Raw genomic sequence first — 22,019 nt, forward strand, 5'->3', positions numbered from 1 at the left:
CACTCAGTACTGTTAGGGAGTTCCAGAATTTTGACGCAGTGACACTGAAGGAACGACAATGTAGTTCCAAGTCAGGATGATGTGTGACTGGAAGAGCAACCAGCATAGGAACAGGAGTAGGCCATTCAGCCCATCAAACCTGCTCTCCCGTATGATCATGGCTCATCATCCACTTCAATTCCTTTTTCCCACACCGTCTCCATATCCCTTTACATCATTGATAGATTTTTAAATGTCAATCTCTACTTTGAACATACTCAATGACTGAGCTTCCGCAGCCATTTAACCTTTTGAGTAAAATAATTCTCTTCATCTCAGTTCTAAGTAGCTTCCCCTTTATTTTGAAATTGTGCCCCCTGGTTCTAGATTCCCCAACCAGGAGGAACATCTTACCTGCATCTACCCTGTCTATCCTTTCAGTATTTTGTAGGTTTCAATGAGATCACTGCTCATTCTTCAAAACTCTAGAAAATACAGGCCTAGTTTGCCTAATCTCTCTTCATAGGACAGTCCCCCAATCCCAGGAACAAGTCTGGTGAACCTTTGTCGCACTCCCTCTATGGCAATAATATCCTTTCTGAGGTAAGGGGACCAAAACTGCACACAGTACTTCAGATGCAGCGTAACCAAGGTTCTATACAATTGAGGCAATACTTCACTACTCCTGTACTCAAATTCTCTTGTGATAAATGCCAACGTACCATTAGACTTCCTAATTACTTGTTGCACCTGCATGTTAGCCTTCAGTGACGTATTGATGAAGACACCCAGGTCCCGTTGTACATCTACACTTTCTATTCTTTACCATTTAAGAAGTACACTGCACATCTGTTCCTCCTACCAAAGTGGACATCTTCACATTTTGCCACATCATATTCCATTTGCCATGTTCTTGCTCACTAAGACTGTCCGAATCCTCTTGAAGCCGCTTTACATCTTCCTAATATACATTCCCACCTAGCTTTGTGTCATCTGCAAACTTGGAAATATTACATTTGGTCCCCACATCCAAGTCATTGATATAACTGTGAACATCGGGGGTCTGAGTACTGATCCCCATGGTACCCCACTAGTCACAGCCTGCCAACACAAGAATGGCCTGTTTATTCCTACTGTTTTCTGCCTGTTAACCAATCCCTAATCCATGCCAGTATGTTACCTGTTTTCCCATGTGCTTTAATTTTGCTAACCAACCTCCTGTGGGGGATTTTATCAAAAGCCTTCGAAAATCCAAGTATATGACGTCCACCGACTCCCCTTTATCAATTTTGTTAGTCACATCCTCAAAAAAACTCCAAGTTCGTCAAACATGTTTCTCTAATTCTCCTGATTAATACCATGCCCCACACATATTGACTATGCTGAATCAGGTCATTATTATTCAAGTGTCCATTTATCATAACCTTTATAACAGATTCTAGTATTTTCCCTACTTCTGATGTATGCCTAACAGGTCTGTAGCTCCCTGTTTTCTCTCTCCCTCCCTTCTTAAATAGTAGGGTTATATTTTCAACCTTCCAATCTGCAGGAACCATTCCAGAATATATAAAATTTTGGAAGATGATCACCAATGCATCCACCATCTCCATAGCTATCTCTTTCAACACTCTGGGATGTAGATCAACAGGTCCCGGGGACTTACCCAACCTTCAATCTCATTAATTTATCTAATACGGCCTTCTAATACTAATTTCCCTCAATTCCTCATTCTCCTTAGTCCTTTGAATCTCTAATTCTGGCAGATTTCTTGTATCTTCCTCAGTGAAGACAGACACACAGTAATCACCTAGCTTCTCTGCCATTTCTCTATTCCCCATTATATATTCCCCTGGTTCTGCCTGTAATGGGCCCACATTTGTCTCAGCCAAACATTTCCTTTTTACATACCTATAGAAGCTTCTACAGTTCATTTTTATGCTTTTTGCTAGTATACATTCATATTCTATTCTCCCTTTCTTTACCAGTTTCTTGGTCCTCCTTTGCTGTATTCTAAAATGCTCCCAATACTCAGGTTTGTTACTATTTCTGGCAACTTTCTAGGCCTTTTCTTTTAATCTTTTATAATCCTTAACTTCCTTTGTTAGCTGTGATTGACTGAATTTTTTTTGCATTTTTGTGCCTTGAAGGAATATATAATTGCTGTAAGCTATATAATAATTCTTTAAAGACTATCGATTGCATACGTACCATCATACCTTTTAATGTATTTTCCCAATCCACCTCAGCCAATTTGCCCCTCATTCCTTCATAATTTCCTTTGTTCAAATTTAACACCCTGGCTTCAGATTGAACGGCCTCACTTTCAAACATAATGTAAAATTCTGTTATGTTATGGTAACTCATTCCTAAAGGTTCTTTTACAATAAGATTATTAATCAGCCCTTTCTCATTAATACTAGATTTAAAATAGCCTGTTCTCTAGTTGATTCTTCAAATTACTGCTCTAGAAAACCATTCCCAACACACCCTAGACACTCATCTTTCCCACTATTGGTGCCCATTAGGTTTACCCAATCTATATGCAGATTGAAGTCATCCATGATTACTGTATTACCTATGCTACATGCTTCTCTAATCTCCTGATTAATACCATGCCCCACACGACCACTCTGTTTGGTGGCCTATAAACAACTCCTATCAATGTTTGCTGCCCCATGCTGTTTCTTAACTCCACCCAAACAAATTCCACATTTTGTTCTTCCATTCTGAATCCTCCCTTACTAATGCACTGATCCCATCTCTTATTATCCAGCACCACCACCTTTTCTTTTTTGCCTGTCCTTCCTAAATGTCAAATATCCTTGAATATTCAGTTCCCAGTCTTGGTCACCTTGCAGCCATGTTTCCGTAATGGCAATTAGATCATACCCCTCTATTTGTGCTTTTAAATTATCTACCTAGTTGTGAATGCTGCGTGTATTCAGGTAGAATGCCCTTAACTTAGTCTTTTTGATATTATTTCGTATTCTAGGTTTGGTTGATGCTCGCCTTATAATTTTACTTGTTACTTTTCTACTTCCCATTACCAGCTTTACTTCCTTCCAGTTTGAGCTACCCCTCGGATTCCCACCCCCCACTGACAAACTAATTTAAACCCCCCCCCCCCTACAACAGCACTAGCAAATCTCCCAGCAAGGATACTAGCCCCAGTCCTGTAAAGGTGTAATCCGTCCAATTTATACAGGTCCCAGTCTGGGCTGCAGTTCCCACTCAGTCAAAAGCCTGACGTTCCCCATTAGTGATAGGCATATTAAAAGCAGCCACGAGAGGGATGCTGAAGGGTGAACAGGAATTTTGGAACCGAATGCCGAAATGAGCAGGTAGAAACTGGAAAAGAGGGGGGAATCTGGATGAAATAGGAAAACAAATAGCATCAGACTTTCAAACTGAAGTTAATTGGTTTGGAGAGAAAAACAACCACATTCTACCAGCTGGGGTGGCTCAAAACTTGTTTATCCCTCCATGTTCTAAAGTATGTGCCAGCTGCTTGCATCCCAGCCACACATGGAGATAAATACAACCTCTCTTATCTATTTGGCTACAGCCACCAGCATCTCATTTCCCAGTCACTTCCTACTTTTGCAGGAAACAGCCTGAAAGCTATAGGCCATTTCTCAGAGGAAGAGGACGAGGCTCTGTGTCTAGGAAGGCATGCTACTGAGATTTGAAAACAGGCAGCGATGACAGAGGAATCAGTTCCTGTCAATCGCTTCCTGCAGACTGCTTGCTTCCTCTACAGCTTTTGTCCTTGAATCATTTGCAGCTTGGAATATTCACTGTTTTTATATTCTGTTTGTAATGTGTTAGAGGAGAAGCATCACCGGCAGAACGGCTCTTAAAGTTAGAAATTCCAGAAAATATTGACGCTTAAAACAATTTTTTTATTTCACGTAAGTTTTTAAATAGAGTCCTTTGACTTATTAGCAGTTAGCAGAGGAGATCTTCACACGTACTTCAGGCTGAATTCAAACCAATTTTTATTTTATTGTTTTAATGCAAGGTCAGTGTCAGTCTTGGCCTGGTGATAAGGCACTCACCTAAGAGTCAGGAGACTGTAGTTTCAAGTTTTGTTCCAGCAATTCAAGGACATAATCCTGGCAGTACTAAGGTAGTGCTGCACTATTGGAGGTCAGATTGTTGACCCATGTCTAGTACGTCCTACACACTTGCCATCGAGTAACAACCAGGACGCACAAGTTTTCACTTAAACAATTACAATGTTTTATTTTACTAAAGGTAGCTTAGTCACTAAATATCCCAATTACATTAACCAAATACTCTCTTATATGTGTGATATTACCCATCTGTCCTCAGGTTGATCAAGTCTGCTGGCAGGGTACTTGCTCACAAAGTCCAATTTCGGGTCTGCTTCTGGCTTGTTGGTCCCGGGTTCTCCTGCCTAACCCAGCCTTCAGTCTTCCTTGACCTCTCTGTCTCAATTTCTGGTGATAGACTGTCCACCAATATTCATTACAAGCCTACCGGCTCCCACAGCTACCTCAACTACAGCTCCTCACACCCCGCTTCCTGTAAGGAGTCCATCCCATTCTCTCAGTTCCTTCACCTCTGTCGCATCTGTTCTGATGATGCCACTTTCAAAAACAGTTCCTCTGATATGCCTTCCTTCTCCCTTAACCGAGGTTTTCCACCCACGGTGGTTGACAGGGCCCTCAACCGTGTCCAGACCATCTCCCGTGCATCCGCCCTCACACCTTCCTCTCCCTTCCAGAACCATGATAAGGTCCCCCTTGTCTTCACTTATCACCCCACCAGCCTCCGCATTCAAAGGATCATCCTCCGTCATTTCCGCCAACTCCAGCATGATGCCACCACCAAACACATCTTCCCTTCACCCCCCTGGCAGCATTCCACAGGGATCGTTCCCTCCAGGACACCCTGGTCCACTCCTCCATCACCCCCTACACCTCAACCCCCTCCCACGGCACCTTCCCATGCAACCGCAGAGGTGCAACACCTGCCCCTTTACTTCCTCTCTCCTCACCGTCCAAGGGCCCAAACACTCCTTTCAAGTGAAGCAGCATTTCACTTGCACTTCCCTCAATTTAGTCTACTGCATTCGCTGCTCCCAATGCGGTTTCCGCTACATTGGAGAGACCAAACGCAGACTGGTGACTGCTTTGCGGAACACCTTCGGTCTGTCCGCAAGCATGACCCAGACCTCCCTGTCGCTTGCCATTTCAACGCTCCACCCCGCTCTCATGCCCTCATGTCCGTCCTTGGCCTGCTGCATTGTTCCAGTGAAGCTCAACACAAACTGGAGGAAGAGCACCTCATCTTCCGACTAGGCACTTTATAGCCTTCCGGACTGAATATTGAGTTCAACAATTTTAGATCATGAACTCTCTCCTCCATCCTCACCCGCTTTCCGATCCCCCTTTTTTCAATAATTTATATAGATTTTTCTTTTCCCACCTATTTCCATTATTTTTAAATGTATTTCCATTCATTGTTTTATCTTTGCCTTTTAGCCTATTTCGATCCCTTCCCCCCACCCCACCCTCACTAGGGCTATCTGTACCAGCTTCAACACCTCTTTGTTCTTTTGTCTATGACATCTTTTGGCTATCTCCACCTATCCCTGGCCCTCTATCCAGCTCTACTTGTCCCACCCCCCCTTAAACCAGCTTATATTTCACCTCTTTTCTATTTTACCTTAGTTCTGTTGAAGAGTCATACGGACTCGAAACGTTAACTGTGTTCCTCTCTGCAGATGTCAGACCTGCTGAGTTTTTCCAGGTATTTTAGTATTTTTGTTTTTGTTTTGGATTTCCAGCATCCGCAGTTTTTTGCTTTTTTCCTTTTATCCTTCTTTCTTCATGCATAACCATAGCTGCTGGAATTCGGCTTATCAGTGGTATTGCACTGTTGATTAACTCATCTCTTGTGTTGTTCTTCACAACAGAACACAATGAGTCCCACCTCGTGGTGAGGACACCTCTGGCTCCAAATGTGATCAATTCTGTTGTGATGTTGCTAAAGGACAATATCACAGCAAATACCACATCTTGTGGTTAAACAGTTTCCAGTAAGCTCATTATCATTCAGGAATGTGACCTGCAGCATTAAACGTGAAGCTAAAACCACTCCTCTGCCCTCTAAGGGGACATAAAAGATTCATGGCAGCGATTCATTGAAGAGCAAGAAAGTTCTCCCTGGTATTCTGGCAAATTTATTGCAACATTGAAACCAGAGAAATCTTTTCTCTCAGAGGGTCATTAGTCTGTGGAATTTGCTTCCCCTGAGACCAGTGGAAGCAGGGTCATTGAATATTTTTAAGGCTGAATTAGAAATATTCTTGATCTACAAGGGAGTCAAAGGGTATGGGGTAGACAGGAAAGTGGAATTGAGGCCACAATCAGATCAGCCATGATCTTATCAAATGATGGAGTAGGTTCGAGGAGCCCAATGGCTCCTAATTTGAACATACGTATGTTCTTACGTAGATAGATTTTATTCCTGAATCAATGCCTAAAAATGATTGCCTGTTTAATATCACATTGCTACGTGTGAGATATTGCTTGCGGGGAGGCGGTGGCGTAGTGGTATTGTCACTGGACTGGTAATCCAGAGACCCAGGGTAATGCTCTGGAGACCAGGGTTCGAATCCCACCATGGCAGATGGTGGAATTTGAATTCAATAAAAATCTGGAATTAAAAGTCTAATGATGACCATGAAACCATTGTTGTCTTAAAAAGCCCATCTAGTTCACTCATGGCCTTTAGGGAAGGAAATCTGCTGTCCTCACCTGGTCTGGCCTACATGTGACTCCAGACCCACAGAAATGTGGTTGACTCTTAAAGAAAATGCCCTCTAAACAAGGGCAATGAATGCTGGCCTAGCCCACATCCCACAAAGCAATATATAAAAAAATAATTAGCTCCCATATTTCCTACATTGACTACTTGGAGCATGTGGCCAGGGTGTGTTGACAAGTTTTATTGTATGCGCTATGAGAGCACAGTCTTCTGCGAACAAAAGTTCACTCCATAACCGTCTGTCCTGAATTGGATGTGTACTCCTATGTCAAGATATTTTGAGTGTGTACTGGAACATGAGCCCACACCTGACCATGTACTCCAAGACCCCACAGTTACTATCAACAACACAGCCCTCTGTTCAGTACGGATGTTTTGCTATCTTGTGAGTATATGCCCCAATAACACTACACTGGTTGATGAAATCAGCCATTGCCTAGCAAAAGCAAGCTCAGCATCTGGCAGGTTCACTCAGAGACTTTGGAAAGACCATGGGGTTTGTTTCAGAACAAAGATCAAAGTCTACCAGGCAGTGGTTGTTACATCGTATCTTTAAGAGCACGATACTTGGACAACCTACCGGCATCACAAAACAACTAGAAGGATTCCACCTTCACTGTCTGAGATCTATTTGCATCAGGTGGCAGGACAAAATCCCCAAAGTGCTACATATTGGCATTGAGAGCATACTCATCGGAACTCAGCTTCACTGGGTTGGTCATGTGGTTTGTATGGAGGATTCCCACATGCCAAAGGCAGTACACCGTACACAACAGCCAGCTGAGCATGGGAACCCGCACCACAGGATGTTCCAAACTTAGATATAAAGACAATCGGAAAGCCAACCTCAGAGACTGCAAGCTGGATTCTAATAAATGGGAAAAAAACAACCTTGGACAGACCCAAGTGGAGAAGTCTCTGTCATCAAGTGATTTTGATATTTGAGGAGGTCAGGACAAGTAAGCATGGTGCAAAGCCAATGCCTCCATTCATCCCTCCAATGCTAACTTCATATGCAGTATTTGCAAATGGTTATACAAATCGAGACGTGGCCTCACATCACATGAGATATCAACCTAGATTGTAAACCGTTTTTTTTACATGCTGGACACTCATCCATTGAAGTGACAGCGGAATCCATCAAAACAGTGACTACACTTCAAAAGTACTTCATTGGCTGTAAAGCACTTTGAGACATCAAGGTCGTGAAAGACATTAGTCTTTATTTTAGTTTTTCATGGCTTTCTTACAGTGGTGCTGAGCTGAAACATCCCTTCATTCATTCTCCCACTGTCATGAGGAATTGTTCAAAATAAATTACGTATCAATTAGATAAATCCCACAAAAGAAATTAAAGTTTACAGATGCTGCAACTTGCAGTAGAGATATTTTGTTTTGTAAAGTCAACTGGATGATCTGAGATCAATCAAGAGAATACCAGGGAACAATGAGATTTAACTCATTCACTGTCTGGAGATTGACAGAAGTTTTTTTTTGTCCTGTTGGCTTAACCACTTTCATTTTCAGCTCAAACATTGTGACACTGAAATAAGCAGCTAAATTACAACAATAAAGTTATTCAAAGATCTAGAATAATAACTGCAAATTACAAAACAAACTTAACTCTTCTCCATTTAGGGAATGATGTAACTTAATTTAAAAAAGGGGTTTTGACTGGGTGTAAACCTTTCTCCAGCCAATGAAAAGCCTTGCATATGAAGACTGACAGGCAGGTAAACAGGAAAGAACTAGTATTAATATGACAGCTTTCACAAATACACAATATTCCAAAGGACTTTATCAACCAATGGAATAGTTTGAGATGTAGTCACTGTTATTATGTGAACAGCAAGGTCCCATAAACAGCAATAAGATAAACAGACATGTGTTTTAGTGATGTAGATTAAGAGATAAATATTAGCCAGGACAGGGAAAGAACTCCCCTGCTCTTCTTCAAATATACCAATCTTTTATGCCCATCTGAACATACAGACCAGGCTGCAGTTTAACATCTCTTCCAAAAGACAGTACCACTATGCAGCACTCCCTATGCACCAATTATCATTTTAGATTATGAGCTCAAATGCTGGAGCAGTGCTTGGACTCTCAACCTTCTGATTCAAGTGAAAGTGCCAACACTGAGCAAAGCTAACATTCGAAAATAGGGCTTATCCATGAAAAAGAGATAGGGCCACTAAGGTTTTCCTATTCCTAAAAATTTGGATGCTTTAGAGTGAAGTTACAAAAGTGGTGTCACATTTTAAGAGTAGCAGAACCTAGATACAGTTTTATTCATACAATAATTATAGATCAAATGCAATGGCATCTATATGACAAGAACCCGAATCATCACTTGAATATAATTGAACAAATACCTTATCTGACTCAGAATTGAAGAGGGGTTCAAAGGTAATGTATTCAAACAAAGTGGACAGAGAAACAGCTCATTCCTTGCTGCTGTAATTAAATGTTAAATCAAGTCTCTCAAGTTTTCCATTTAATGATTAGCAGTGAAATCCAATACTTTTTAATTAATTTTAAAAAGCCTGGAGATTAAATGGAAAATCTCAAAATCCTCCCCAGTATGATGGTGGGGGAACACCAGATTATTCCTACTGATCCAAATTCACACACATACAGGATAGCTAACTTCATTTCTGCATTGAGGATGTTAATTGCTTTGCCGAGCTGCTGTGTCACCAGCAAAGCTTAAAGTCAGCAACAGCCACCATCCCTGTTTTCTACTGCAAAGCATGCATATATAATAGCACAGGTACAGCAACCAGAGGAACCAATTCATTGTACTGTGATAGCTTGATCAGGTGATAAAGGAAATCGATTTTGTTCCAGTTGACAGTTTGTTTCAATTAAATAGGTTGGTGAAGACCAGGGATCACAATTTTAAATTGTGCAAGGCCAGGTCTTAGCTCGGTGTCAGAGGTGGTTCCTTTCCCAGAGAACAGTGGGCCTCTGGAAAAGGTTGGAAAAGGCTGCCAGTTGTGTGACAGACCTGGGTTTGTCAAAATCTTTCACGCGAGAGCCGGATCTGGATCTGGACATCATCATTTACAAAAGTTAGATAGGGAATTCAGAGGCAGAGTGATCTCCTGGATTAGTTTTGATCACTGGGTGGGGGTGTGTGGCTGGGGGTCAGAGAGGAATTTCCCTGATTTGTTTATTTCAAATGGCCTTTTTATTTTAACGTATTTTTTCTATCTCTTCTAAGAGATCATATAGTTTTTGGGCGGGGTGCACAATATATATTGTGATACACAAGTTATCAGAATTGTGTGCGACAGGCTGGAAAGACCATATTTTTTCATATCCATCTTTGTTCACATGTTCGGAACATACTGGGCAACTATTAAAGAATTAAATGGTTAGGTTAAGAGATAATAATTAATGGACAAACATGGATAATAATAATGGGGAGTTGAGAAAATAAAATCAGGAAAAATCTCCATTACTCCTTTTTATTTTCACAGTGAAGAATTGAAAAAGGAGGTGGTTTCAGAGGAACAGCTCCATACAATGTGACTGATAAACATTTCAGTGCAGTGTCAATACAAGGGATGGCTAATGAGCCTTCACTTAGAGACAAGGCCACTAGGTTTAACGTCTGTGTGGGAATTACTGTCTAGACCTAGTAGCCAACAGAAACATTACCCTCTACAGTGAAAGGGCCACATCAACAATTACGAAGTATTTAGATGAACACTTGAAACGCCATGGCATACAGGGCTAAGGGCCAACTGCTGGAAAATGGGATTAGAATAGATGGGTGTTTGATGGCTGGCAGGTACACGGTGGGCAGAAGTGTCTGTTTCTGTGCTGTATAACTCTATGACTATGACAAAAAGGGAAGCTTGATAATGGCCGGGATTTTCCGGCCCTGCTGTGGGGATTCCGCTGCAGGGGATGCGGCAGGCTCCATCGACTTTCGTCAGGACCAGAAGATCCCAGCGGCAGGCGGGGCTGGAAAATCCAGACCAAAAGCTGCATGCTTTGGAATTCTCTTCCTCTTTGCACTCCTTGCCCAAGTGGATTTTCTGATCAAGGTGAGCTGTGTAAGTGCTGAGGAATATTTTCATATTTCGAACACCTACAGTCAAAATTATTTTCAGAACGGTTTAAAGCACAGATACACAGTAAAACTCTCAGTATTGTATGTCAACAATTGCCTGAACCCAAACTGAAAAGAGCATTCCCTTATTGTGACAACATAATAAGGACATTGGCCTCTGCTTTGTATCACCACCTGCCAGCGCAGGCAAGGATTAGGATCAGCATCAACTTGCTTTTATACTGCATTTTTAATGTAGTAAAACATCCCGAGGGGCTTCATAGGAGCGTAATCAGATAAAGATTGACACAAAACCAAAAAAGGAGATATTGAGATGCGTAATTAAAAGCTTGCTCAAAGATCTCCAAGATCTGGCAGTGGAGTAGGGCTGGAGAATTTAGCAGGAATAGAGAGAGGTGAGGCCACGAGGGATTTGAAGACAAGAATGAGAATTTTAAAATTGTTGCCAAATGGGAGACAATTTTGGTCAGCAAACACATGGGGTGATGGGTGAACAGGACTCAGTGCAAGTTGGAATAAGCGCAGCAGAATTCTGGATGAGCACAAGTTTTTGGACGATGGAAAATTGGAGGCCAGCTAGGCGAGTATTGGAATCTCAGAGTATAAAGAACTGTGGGCCCAATCCACGTGCCTAGCTTCTTGTGACACACTGCGTCAGTGCAGCAATTTACCAATTATCGCCGTAACATCTGCAAGGGATACAGTCAGCAAGCTCACCACAAAATGCTACCGTTGTATCTCACACACTCACCTTCTCCAATAACCTTGCCTTTTCATCTGCTTTCAGCTGCATATGAGTTTCAATCAGAAATTGTTTAGATTCTGAATTGAGGAAAAAAAACAGTTGAAAAGATCTCCATTATCATTATCTCTCAAACATTTCAAAGCACTGTACATAACGAACTACTTTGGATTGCAGTAATAAAAATGGGGCAATTATTTTGCACACAGCAAGATCCCACTGTATAGAGATGAATAATTAGTTAACGTTTTTATTTCTATATTGTAAGGAACATATATTTTGTTTCTGTTGGACTGTTGTAAAGAACATATCTTTTTATTTTCTGTTGGACTGTGGATTAGAATTGCAATGGTTGCAGTTTGAAAGACATGTCCACTGGAACAGGATGAGAGGTATATACAATGTTGCAGTCCTGGAACAGAGTGTGCCATGAAAGATAGGATGGTGCTCCTAACCTGAAAGGAAAAAGACCCAAAACCTCTCTCTCCTGTGTGTGTAAGTTTCCAGTAATTCCATAATAATAGCTAGCTGGCTTTTTCTCCTCATAACTCCATAACCTGCTCTCTCTCTCTGAAAACCCCTGTCAAGAGGCAAAGGGGAAAATCACTGTTAGAGACATTGAAAGGCAAGTGCTCAGCCAATGAACTAAATACTGAAAGTGCTAGAAGACCACCGTGTGTCATCAAGAAGAGCTGAAAGGAATTTGGAAGACATCGATCAAAATCAACCCATCGAATCCTGTACTCTGGAATTGGTGCTGTTGAACTGTTTTATCCCACCCTTAAAATCCATGTTTTTGTGTGTCTAATGTGTCTTGTATGTGTGTGTATAGGGATTTAAGAAGGGGTAGAGTTTAAGTTATAGAGTTACAAATTAGTAGTTCATATTTCTTTCTTTTGCCACTGGTTAACGACAGTCTGTTTAATAAACAGTTATTTACTTATTAAGTTTACAAACCTGGTGCTCGTATTCTGTTAACCTAAATTAAACAGTTCGGTAGAATTAGGGCAATCTGGTGGTTTGGTTAAACTTTTCACGTTTGTCGCAGCTCAGGGAACAGTGGGGCTGATATTACAGCGCACTGTCCCCAGTGAATCATGACAATATTCTTTCACAGGACATGGGCGTCACTGGCTAGGCCAGCGTTTATTGCCCATACCTAATTGCTCTTGGTGGCATTAACTGAGGTGCCCAGGACACCAGAACTGAGATACCAGAAGAGCTCCCTTCACTTCTTCAAACAATGCCAGCTGAAACATCAGAACATGTAGACAGGGCTCTGGATTAACATCTTACAAGAACAGCTCCATTAACAATGCAGTGATAAAAAGTAAGAGTTACCATAGTCCCAGAGACTGCTCGCTTATTAGAGAGAGAGAGACACCTCATGGTGAATTTTAACTGAGAGTCACCACACCTCAGGGGAGGGGGCGAGGCTGAGAAGGCAGGACTTTCATGGATGACCTCAGTTGGTATGGGAATTGAACCCACACTGTTGGCATCATTCTACATCACATACCAGCCATCCAGCCAACTGACTAACCAACCCCCTACAATAAAGTATGCCAGCTGAACCTCCATGGGTTGCAATCTGATTCTGACTCAGAGGGTTATGGGTTCAATTTTCACTTCAGGGCCTGAGTACAATTTCTGGTCTAACATTCCAGTGCAGTACTGAGAGTGCTCCACTGTAATAGGTGCTATCTTTCAGATGAGACATTAAACCAAGGCCCCTTCTGCCTACTCGGGTAGGGTAAAAGATCCCATGGCAGTATTATGAAGAAGAGCAAAGGAGTTAACCCATTGTCCTGGCCAATCAACATCATAAAAAACAGATTATCTGGTCATGATCACTTTGCTGTGTGTGGGATCGCTGAGTGCAAATTGGCTGCCATGCTTCCTAAATTACAACAGAGGCTACATTTCAAAAGGACTTCATTGGCTGGAAAGCACTTTGCGGATTTCCAGGATCATGAAAGGTGCTATATAGATACAAGTCTTTCTTCATACAGCAGTTTTGAAACTTCAATCCACCTAATCTCATGTCCTAGATTGAGGCTTGAATCCACAACCTCCACATTCAGAGACAGCAGTGCCACCAACTGATTCAAGCTGACATTGCAACAAGCTTGACCAGTGTATTGGTGCACAAACACACAATACATAATGTTAACACAGGAGTTTGTATTTACATTCTGCCACACACTGAGTTCCTGATCTGAATCACATCGATGGGGATCTGTGCAGCCACAACTTGCATTTATACCACACATTTAACATAACAAAATGCCTCAAGGTGCACCACAGTAGTGTAATCAGACCAAAAAAAATCACTGAACCAAAGCAGGAGATATTAAGTGACTAAAAGTTTGGTCAAAGAAGTAGTTTTTGAGGAGAGTTTTAGTTTTAGGGAGGAGATTCCAGAGTTTAGGGGCTAGACAGCTGAAGGTACGGCCACCAATGGTGGGACATAGGAAGTGAGGGGATACCAAGAGGAACACATAGCTCTTGGAGGAGGTTACAGAGATTGGCAGGGGCAATAACAAGAAGAAATTTGAACATGAGGATGAACATTTTTAAATTGAGATAATGCTGGGCCAGGAATCAATGTAGATCAGTGAGTGTAGATATGATGAGAGAACAGGACTTTGAGAGTTAGGATGCAGGCAAAGCGTTTTGGGTGAGCTCAGTCGTATGGAGGGTGAAGATGGGAAGATAACCAGGATAATACAGGAATGGTTGGGTTCAGTATTAACAGAAGCACAGATGAGGGTTTCAGCTGCAGATGGTGCAGAGGTCGGGTGCTTGTTAGGGATGTTGGGCAGGGAATTCTGAGGATGGTCTTTGCTTATCACCTTGTCACTGATTCAAAGAAGCACTGATAAAACCTGAATTTACTGCAGACTTCCTGGAATTGAATGATTCATAACTTAGCACCCAGTCAGCTCAAATAGATTCCCAAAGGATTTTCAAAGTTTATTCACAAAGATTTTTGAAACTATTCCACTTATTGATTACATGGTGCTTCTGGGAGCTGTGCATCGATTCATTCAGGATCTTTTTTAGTTTAATCTTTAATGGGATGTGGGCATCGCTGGCTAGGCCACCATTTGTTGCCCATCCCTAATTGCTCTTGAATTGAGTGGCTTGGCCAGCCAGTTCAGAGGGCAGTTAAAAGTCAACCACATTGCCGTGGGTCTGGAGTCACATGTAGGCCACAGCAGGTAGGAAGGCAGGTTTCCTTCCCTAAAGGAGCATTATTGAACCAGATGGGTTTGTGCGACAATCAATAATAGCTGGCATGGTCACCATTACTGAGACTAGCTTTCAATTCCAGATTTATTATTTGAATTTAAATTCCACCGATTTGAACTCATGTCCCCAGAACATTAACCTAGGCCTCTGGATTACTAGTGACATGACCACTACACCACCATCTCTTAGCTGGATTATGCATGCATCGAGCAAGTGAGGCAACTTACTTGGGTTTAGCTTTAAGGATAGAGTTGTCGGGGTAGGAACAAAGGAGATGCTGGTATCCTAGTAGACATGTTGTCATGGTTAGTTGGTTACTTGGCTTTGGTAGAGTGTGGGTGGGTGCGTTTGGGAGGAGGCTGGTGTCAGGCCGTTTATGCTGATGGAAAATGCACAACTATTTATTATTTCTCAAATTCCAGGCAGGAGCAGAATGTCAGTCATTGTAACTGCAACTTGCCCCAAGTGGGAAGGGCTGCACTTTGCCACAAAGGAGAAATGCACCCTCTATGCACTCTCCAATGGGTAGGACCAGCAATCACTGTACTGGACCCTGTAGGCCTGCAATGTTAAGCTCCAATAGCTGTTAGACAATAAGACCAAGACTGACTCCTTCGGATAGAGTTTAAAAATTTTTTTCCAGCCTCACTAAAGCAGGGCCACAAAAAATTAACAAACTCTGAGTGCTCCTCTCCATGGAAATCTTTAGTAAAAGGCGAAAGATTTGTATGATCTGAAGAGAAACCAGAGTTTAGTCCATAAAACTCTTTACAGACAGAACTAGTCTCACCTGTTATCCCTTTTATACAACCAAATGGGTACTTAGGTTAACTAATAATTAGCAATTGAACTCCTTTAACTGTTTCCTTCCCCAAAAGATTCCCCTCTTCTTAAGAAAGTAATCCTAAAGTTTATATAATCACAAAAAAAATCAATATATATTTTTCATTCAATAAATTCACCTTATTCCCCTCCTTAAAAAAAAAGAGCACATATATAGATATGTCCACACAAACGGAGTATTATTTTCTTAAAGAAAAAGATATCCCTCTTTGAGGATCTCTAATAACTTCTTGGAGCTTGTCATGAAGAGATATTAATGTCTATAATGTTATTGGAAATTATTTTGAAATTGGACTTGTAGTAGGGGTTTTCTCTATATGTGTGCCTTAACTGGATGAAAGCCAGCTAGTCTGGGTGCTTTGATGTATAGTAGTTCTGAGATATTAATTAGATAAATGTAAGAAAGTTGAAAGGTAAAGTGTAAATTTGCATTTGTTGAATAAACCATTCAAAAGAATAGGTAAAATCTTGCACCTAGGTGGGAGATGCCAAGCAATGTGCTTATATTATTAATAAAATTGATGGAATGAAAGGATTATTGTTAGGAGAGGTAAAATTAAAAACCTAGTAATACGATAGAAAATTTATATTCAAAGGGGGAGCTAGGTATAAACAGAAAGGAGTTTGTGTAAGTCAGAGGCATTTAAAATCTAACCAGCCTGTAAGCCTATAACTGTCTGCAAAGGAAACAAATTGCAAGGAACCTAATTTTGAATTTGAGGTCAAATGTGCTTTGCCTGGTGTCTGTTTAAAGTCTATTGGTTATTGTTGCCTTGGTGAAGGTTTAGCTGGGAGTGATTAATTCGGGGGTTTAAAAGTTATTATGGTAGTAATTTGTAGACATATGTATGTGTTTAATTTGTTGTTAACTTAATAAATGTTTAATTTAGTTTTATATAAAAAACCTTTTGAGGCTCAGTGGTCTTATTCCTGAATTAAGAGCTGCATCTCAAACACACCAATTGAAAATATAGGTTATTTCATGTTGTTCAAGTTTCCCTCTGGGATTTAAACAACTCAGCCGTTACCAATTGTTGTGTCATAACAGAGCTTGCTCCTCTTTTGCTGAAGCAGTCAGGTAATTGGTAGCTGCTATCAATCCATTTGATCTTGGCAATCTCCTTATTCTCGAGCACCTGTTTTGAGCTTGCAATGTCAATTCGCAATCTCTTCTCATTATTGTACTTTGTAGAGTGAACATTTTCCCAAAGTGACTTATTATCTATAAGACATTTGATAGGTATTGTTCCTGAATACCCTTTTCCATTTAAAATTTCTGCCAGTATCTTTGATATAAAGAATGCCACATCTGCCACCTCAACAAGGGTGAGAGTCTCCGCTGCCAATGTGCTTTTTACAATTCTTCGTATCTTTTTAGATTCGCACGCCAAAGGGCAGCATTTGCATTTTTCCCCAATGAGAAATATTATAAATCCTCCTGCACTCGAATATCCATCACACAGATTTGCATAAGTCACATCACTAAACACAATCAGTTTCATTTTTCTAAGATCATCCAAAGATGGAAATTTCAAAACACACTACTCCATTTTTAATTTTGTCAGTGTTTTGTTTGCCTGAATGATTTCTTCGACCTTGGGATCGTTCATTTCAGTGCTCAATTCCAAAACGTCAAAATTGACATTCGGCCTGGTTTGTTTGCCAAACCAACTGAGTTGCCCGATTGGACTTCTGAATTCCTCTTTTTCCGTTTCAGAAGCCACTGTATCTTCCTGGGAGGCCCTACCACGACTAATTGCAATGGGATTGATATTCTCCAAGTAGGATTGCTTATGTAAAAGGACATGTGATCCGCTCTGCCTGATTCCCAATTCAATGTACTTAAAAGCACCAAAAGCCTGACTTCCAATTTTAAACTCCATTCTGAGCCCATTAATGACAACTGCTTCAAATTCGCTACTACCACCCCACAAAAAATTATCTACATACATCATAAAGGTGCCTGCAAGTTTCCCTCCATGGTGCCAATAAAACATTGCCAGGTCTGCTTCCAACTTTAACAAAACCGACAGCACTGAGAAATACCAAACTCTGGAGGCGATATTTAAACCCTATACGCATTTATTTAGCTTCCAGAGAGTCCCTTCTGTGTTTGGTGCCTCTTTTGGTGAAGAGAAAAACTTTCCTTTGAAGTTGATGTCCCTGCAAAAAGGCAGTTTTAATATCAACGGAATAACAGTCCCAAGCATTTGTAGTTAATAGAGCCTAAAAGAGCTTCAGCATAACTTTTCCTGCCATAGGTGAATCTACTCCTATATTCCGGTCACCCAATTTTTCTTCAAACCCTCGTGCAACTAGCCTGGCTTTAGCTTTATAAGTCCCATCAGAAGCACCTTTTCCGCGCATGTCTATCTATGAGATAGAGCTGGTTATCCCCTATCTGGCTCTGTGTATACCCCAAATTCTTTCCAACTATTTGGTTCTTGCTGCTTGGCATCCTCTATTAATTTATCATCTAATTTGTTTGAAGCTACTAAGACTTCTTGATCACATGGGATACTGCTCCTTGTAGCGTTAATAGTCTGAGCCATATTCCTTGACCTTGTTAAGCCATACCCTCTATTCTGCCTTCTATCACGCTCTGGACTGTTACTGTTTGATCTCCCGCTCCCATTTATAGATGTTCTTTCAACAGTTCACGATCTCTTCCTAGAGGCATCTCCACTCCCAGACCCACAGTCTGAACTGTTACTGCGTTTCCATGCCTTTCATTTTTTGTACTTCATGGCCTGAATTTTTCAGGCAGCAGGCGGGCTCAGCGGGAGCGGTTGCAGAGTCAATCGCCACCCACGTTCGGCTCCATGCCGCCATTTTACTTAGGTGGGCCAATTAAGGCCAACAGCATAATACACGAGCCATGGCACTCCGCTACCTGTGCGGGCGGGGGGGAGGAGGGAGAGTCAGGGCCAGTCTCTTTCGCGCATGCGTGCAAAAGAGCGCTTCAATCTCCTTGAGACAGGGAGCTGCCTCGGGGAGACTGAATCGATGTTTAAATAATTAAATAAACAGTTCAAATATTTATTTAAACATGTCCCCTCATGTGACACAGTCACATGAGATGGGACATGTTTTTATATCTAGGAATTTTTATTTATTTATTTAATAAAAGCTTTAAGAAACCTAATCCCGTTTTGGATGAGGCTTCCTAAAAAATGTGAAGGCTGCTTGGAACTTTTTGCCTGCCCGCCAGCCTTAAGGTTGGATGGGTAGCGTTAACAATTACATTAATTACTTTCTTAATAGCCTTAACAGGCCGTTTACATGTTGGCGGGCGCGCAGCTGACTCTGGCGCACGCCTGCCGAGCGAAACATCGTGGGACTGAATGCTGAAGTCGGGAAGCACGACTGATGACATCACTCGTCATTGGGCCCACCGCCACACACCAACTGATAAATCCTACCCCGTGTTCCCGGTCCATAGGCCTAACCTCCTGTCCTTTATCTTGTATATTTAACCAGTTTTTATATTTTCCAGTGGCCTTCCCTGCTCTACCTACAATCGTCGCATCCCACCATTGACTGGCTCCTTCTGGCAAGCACATAACTTTAGTGCCAGCTTTCGGCAATTGTCCTCTGGGAAAAATCACCTCATCTTGTTCATCCAAATTACTGTCTTCATCTTCAGATACCCCGTCAACTTCAGCTACCTGGTCCTCACAATCATGCAACATACAGGTATGAGAAGTACATGGTTCCTCGTCCCTTCCTACAACAGTTTCCAAACCTGCAAATTTGTAGTTTGTGCCAACTAACCTTGATGACTGTACCAGAATAGTCTGGTTCCCATGTTTTAAAATGACTCTTTTACCATCTTTACCTATAACCTTTCATGGGCCTTTCCACTCGTTAAGTTCTTCTCTTTTATAGTATACCAAGTCTCCCTGATTGAAAATAGTTTCCGATGGTTGTACATTGTGTCTTAGAGCTCGCCGAATTCTTTCTGAAACTTTGGCTTTAAGGAACGCTGTTCTACTCATGTGTACTGCATTTAAATGCTCAGAAAATGTAGAGCTAGTCCTAGTTCCCTCCCAAGCTAGGGATGATCACTCAGGACTGAAGGAATTTTTTGGGTTTCTACCAAAAACCAACTGATATGGACTGTAGCCCCAAACCACCTGCAGTGAATTCTTGGCATGGACAGCCCATGCTAGAGCTGATGTTAATTTACAGTTTGGCCTATCTGCCAATATTTTCTGAAGCATCTCATCTGATTCCTTTCACACACTCCGTCACTAAAGGGGCTTTCTGGTGCTGCATTCATAACGATTATATTCATGTTTTCGCACATATCCCGAGACTCATCTTTGATAAGTTCCCCTCCATTATCAGTGAGGGTTTTGCCGCTGGTCCCAATCCAGTCCCTATCCACTTTTCCATCATCTGATCCACAATTGTTTTCTTTTCTTTACTGCGTATGATTATCAACTGGCTAAACCTTATGACCAAATCTACGAAATGTAAAAAAATGTTATTTTCTTTCTCCCACAACTTCATTGAAATCTCTCGCTAAGGGTAGACTCACTATCGGCCGCAATGGTGTCCTTCTGTATTTCTTACATATATCACATCTATCGCTTATCTCCTCTATACATTCGATCCCTTAGCAAAATTTTTAATCTTTGTGAAGAAGGGTGGGAAAACTGCCGATGCAATTTTAACACAATTAGCTTTTTGTCTTCCAAATTCCTACCCCCTGATGCTAATAACACTTCTTTAATCTTCTTAGTAGAAAAGTTAGGTTTCATTAAAGGAATACAATAGTGTCGAGATTGTATACATTTCAAATGCACAGATTTGTGGAGCTTGTCTGAGGTGCAGCGTTTACATAGTGTTCTGAAGGAGAATATGATATGAAATACAGAATGATAGAAACAAAGTGGTTATGTGGTAATCGTGCCTCTGCTGACTCTTTGAAAGAGTTAACCAATTAATCCCATTCCTCTGCTCTTCCCCATAACCCTATAACTATTTTCCCCTTCAAGAATTTATCCAATTCCTCTTTGAAAGTTGCTATTGAATCTGCTTCCACCACTCTCTCAGAGTGTATTCCAAATCACAACTTGCTATTGCTAATTCTTTTGCTAATTACCTTAAATCTGTGTCCTCCGTTTGCCAAACCATTTGCCACTATCTGTTCAGTCAAATGCTGACTGACTGCTGTATTTCTATAAGACAGGTTGGATCATTCTATACATCTGCTTGTCACATTGAGGAAGTGACATTCTTTATTTTTTGTAATTTCAACAGGGAACCTACTATCCTATCTTGACTCTCCTTATCTTTACACACTGTAAATTATCTCTTTATATTGATGACTCAGTCAGTGATGGTTCAGGGCAAATATAAAACACAGGCAGCAGAGTGGCTGCTGATGCAACTAAAACTGCACAATTCTGCCTAATGGTGATAAAATTATTTTATTAAAGATTTGAGGGACCATGGAGACACTGGAGAATGTTTAATATTTAGGTGGTGTGATCAATTCTGGAACAGTTACTTACTGAGATCTTCCTGGGTCGGCTGACAGTGACAACACTGGACTGGAAAACAGAATAGAAAACAGCGGCTTAGAGAGAGATTCCCGACTCGGAGACCCCAGACCCAGGACCTCATTCCCCCCCTCATCACCCACCCCTCCTCCCTCCCTCCCACTCACCCTCATCACCCACCTCCCTCCCACCCTCATCACCACCCTCATCACCCCCACTCCCTCCCACACTCATCATCACCCCCTCCCTCCCACCCTCATCACCACCCCATCCGTCCCTCATCACCCCCCTCCCTCCATCCCTCCCTCATCACCCCCTCCCTCCCACCCTCATCACCACTCCCCTCCCCTCACCACCACCCTCCCTCCCTCCATCCCTCCCTCATCACCCCCTCACTCCCTCCACCCTCATCACGCCCCTCCCTCCCTCCCACCCTCATCACCACCCCCTCCCTACCCCATCACTCACCTCCCTCATCACCCCCCTCCCTTCATCCTCCCTCATCACCCTCCTCCCTCCCTCCCACCCTCATCACCACCCCTCCCTCCCACCCTCATCACCACCCCCTCCCTCCCACCCTCTTCATCACCCCCCCAACTCACCCTCATCATCAACCCCCCCTCCCACCCTCATCCAACCCCCTCCCACCCTCATCAACCCCCTCCCTCATCACCCCCCTCCCTCATTATCTCCCTCCCTCCCTCCTACCCTCATCACCCAGCCTCCCTCCCTCATCGCCCCCCCCTCCCTCCCTCATCAACCCCTTCATCACTCCCCCACCCCTCCCTCATCGCCCCCTCCCCCTCCC

General features: G+C 42.1%; 1 protein-coding gene, 1 long non-coding RNA gene and 1 other non-coding gene across 4 annotated transcripts in view; 1 reads left to right on the forward strand and 2 right to left on the reverse strand.

The window, feature by feature from the left end:
- The window catches only part of LOC144671623 (uncharacterized), a 1,108,978-nt gene that overhangs the window by 783,888 nt on the left and 303,071 nt on the right, over window positions 1-22,019 (forward strand). The gene's annotated exons all lie outside the window — the stretch shown is intronic.
- The window catches only part of LOC144691083 (cilia- and flagella-associated protein HOATZ-like), an 84,219-nt gene that overhangs the window by 60,665 nt on the left and 1,535 nt on the right, over window positions 1-22,019 (reverse strand). For both annotated transcript variants that reach the window (XM_078559152.1, XM_078559144.1), the window contains exons 2-3: window positions 21,224-21,262; window positions 11,613-11,683 (exon numbers count right to left, since the gene is read on the reverse strand). In XM_078559152.1, the coding sequence (XP_078415278.1) occupies window positions 11,613-11,683; window positions 21,224-21,262 (110 nt within the window). The remainder of the gene's footprint in view (window positions 1-11,612; window positions 11,684-21,223; window positions 21,263-22,019) is intronic.
- Window positions 15,500-15,611, reverse strand: LOC144671857 (U5 spliceosomal RNA). Its single transcript, XR_013574032.1, has one exon. It is a non-coding gene; the product is annotated as a U5 spliceosomal RNA (small nuclear RNA).

Source organism: Cetorhinus maximus, chromosome 2 (assembly GCF_964194155.1).
Source record: "Cetorhinus maximus chromosome 2, sCetMax3.hap1.1, whole genome shotgun sequence".
NCBI classification, from domain to species: Eukaryota; Metazoa; Chordata; class Chondrichthyes; order Lamniformes; family Cetorhinidae; genus Cetorhinus; species Cetorhinus maximus.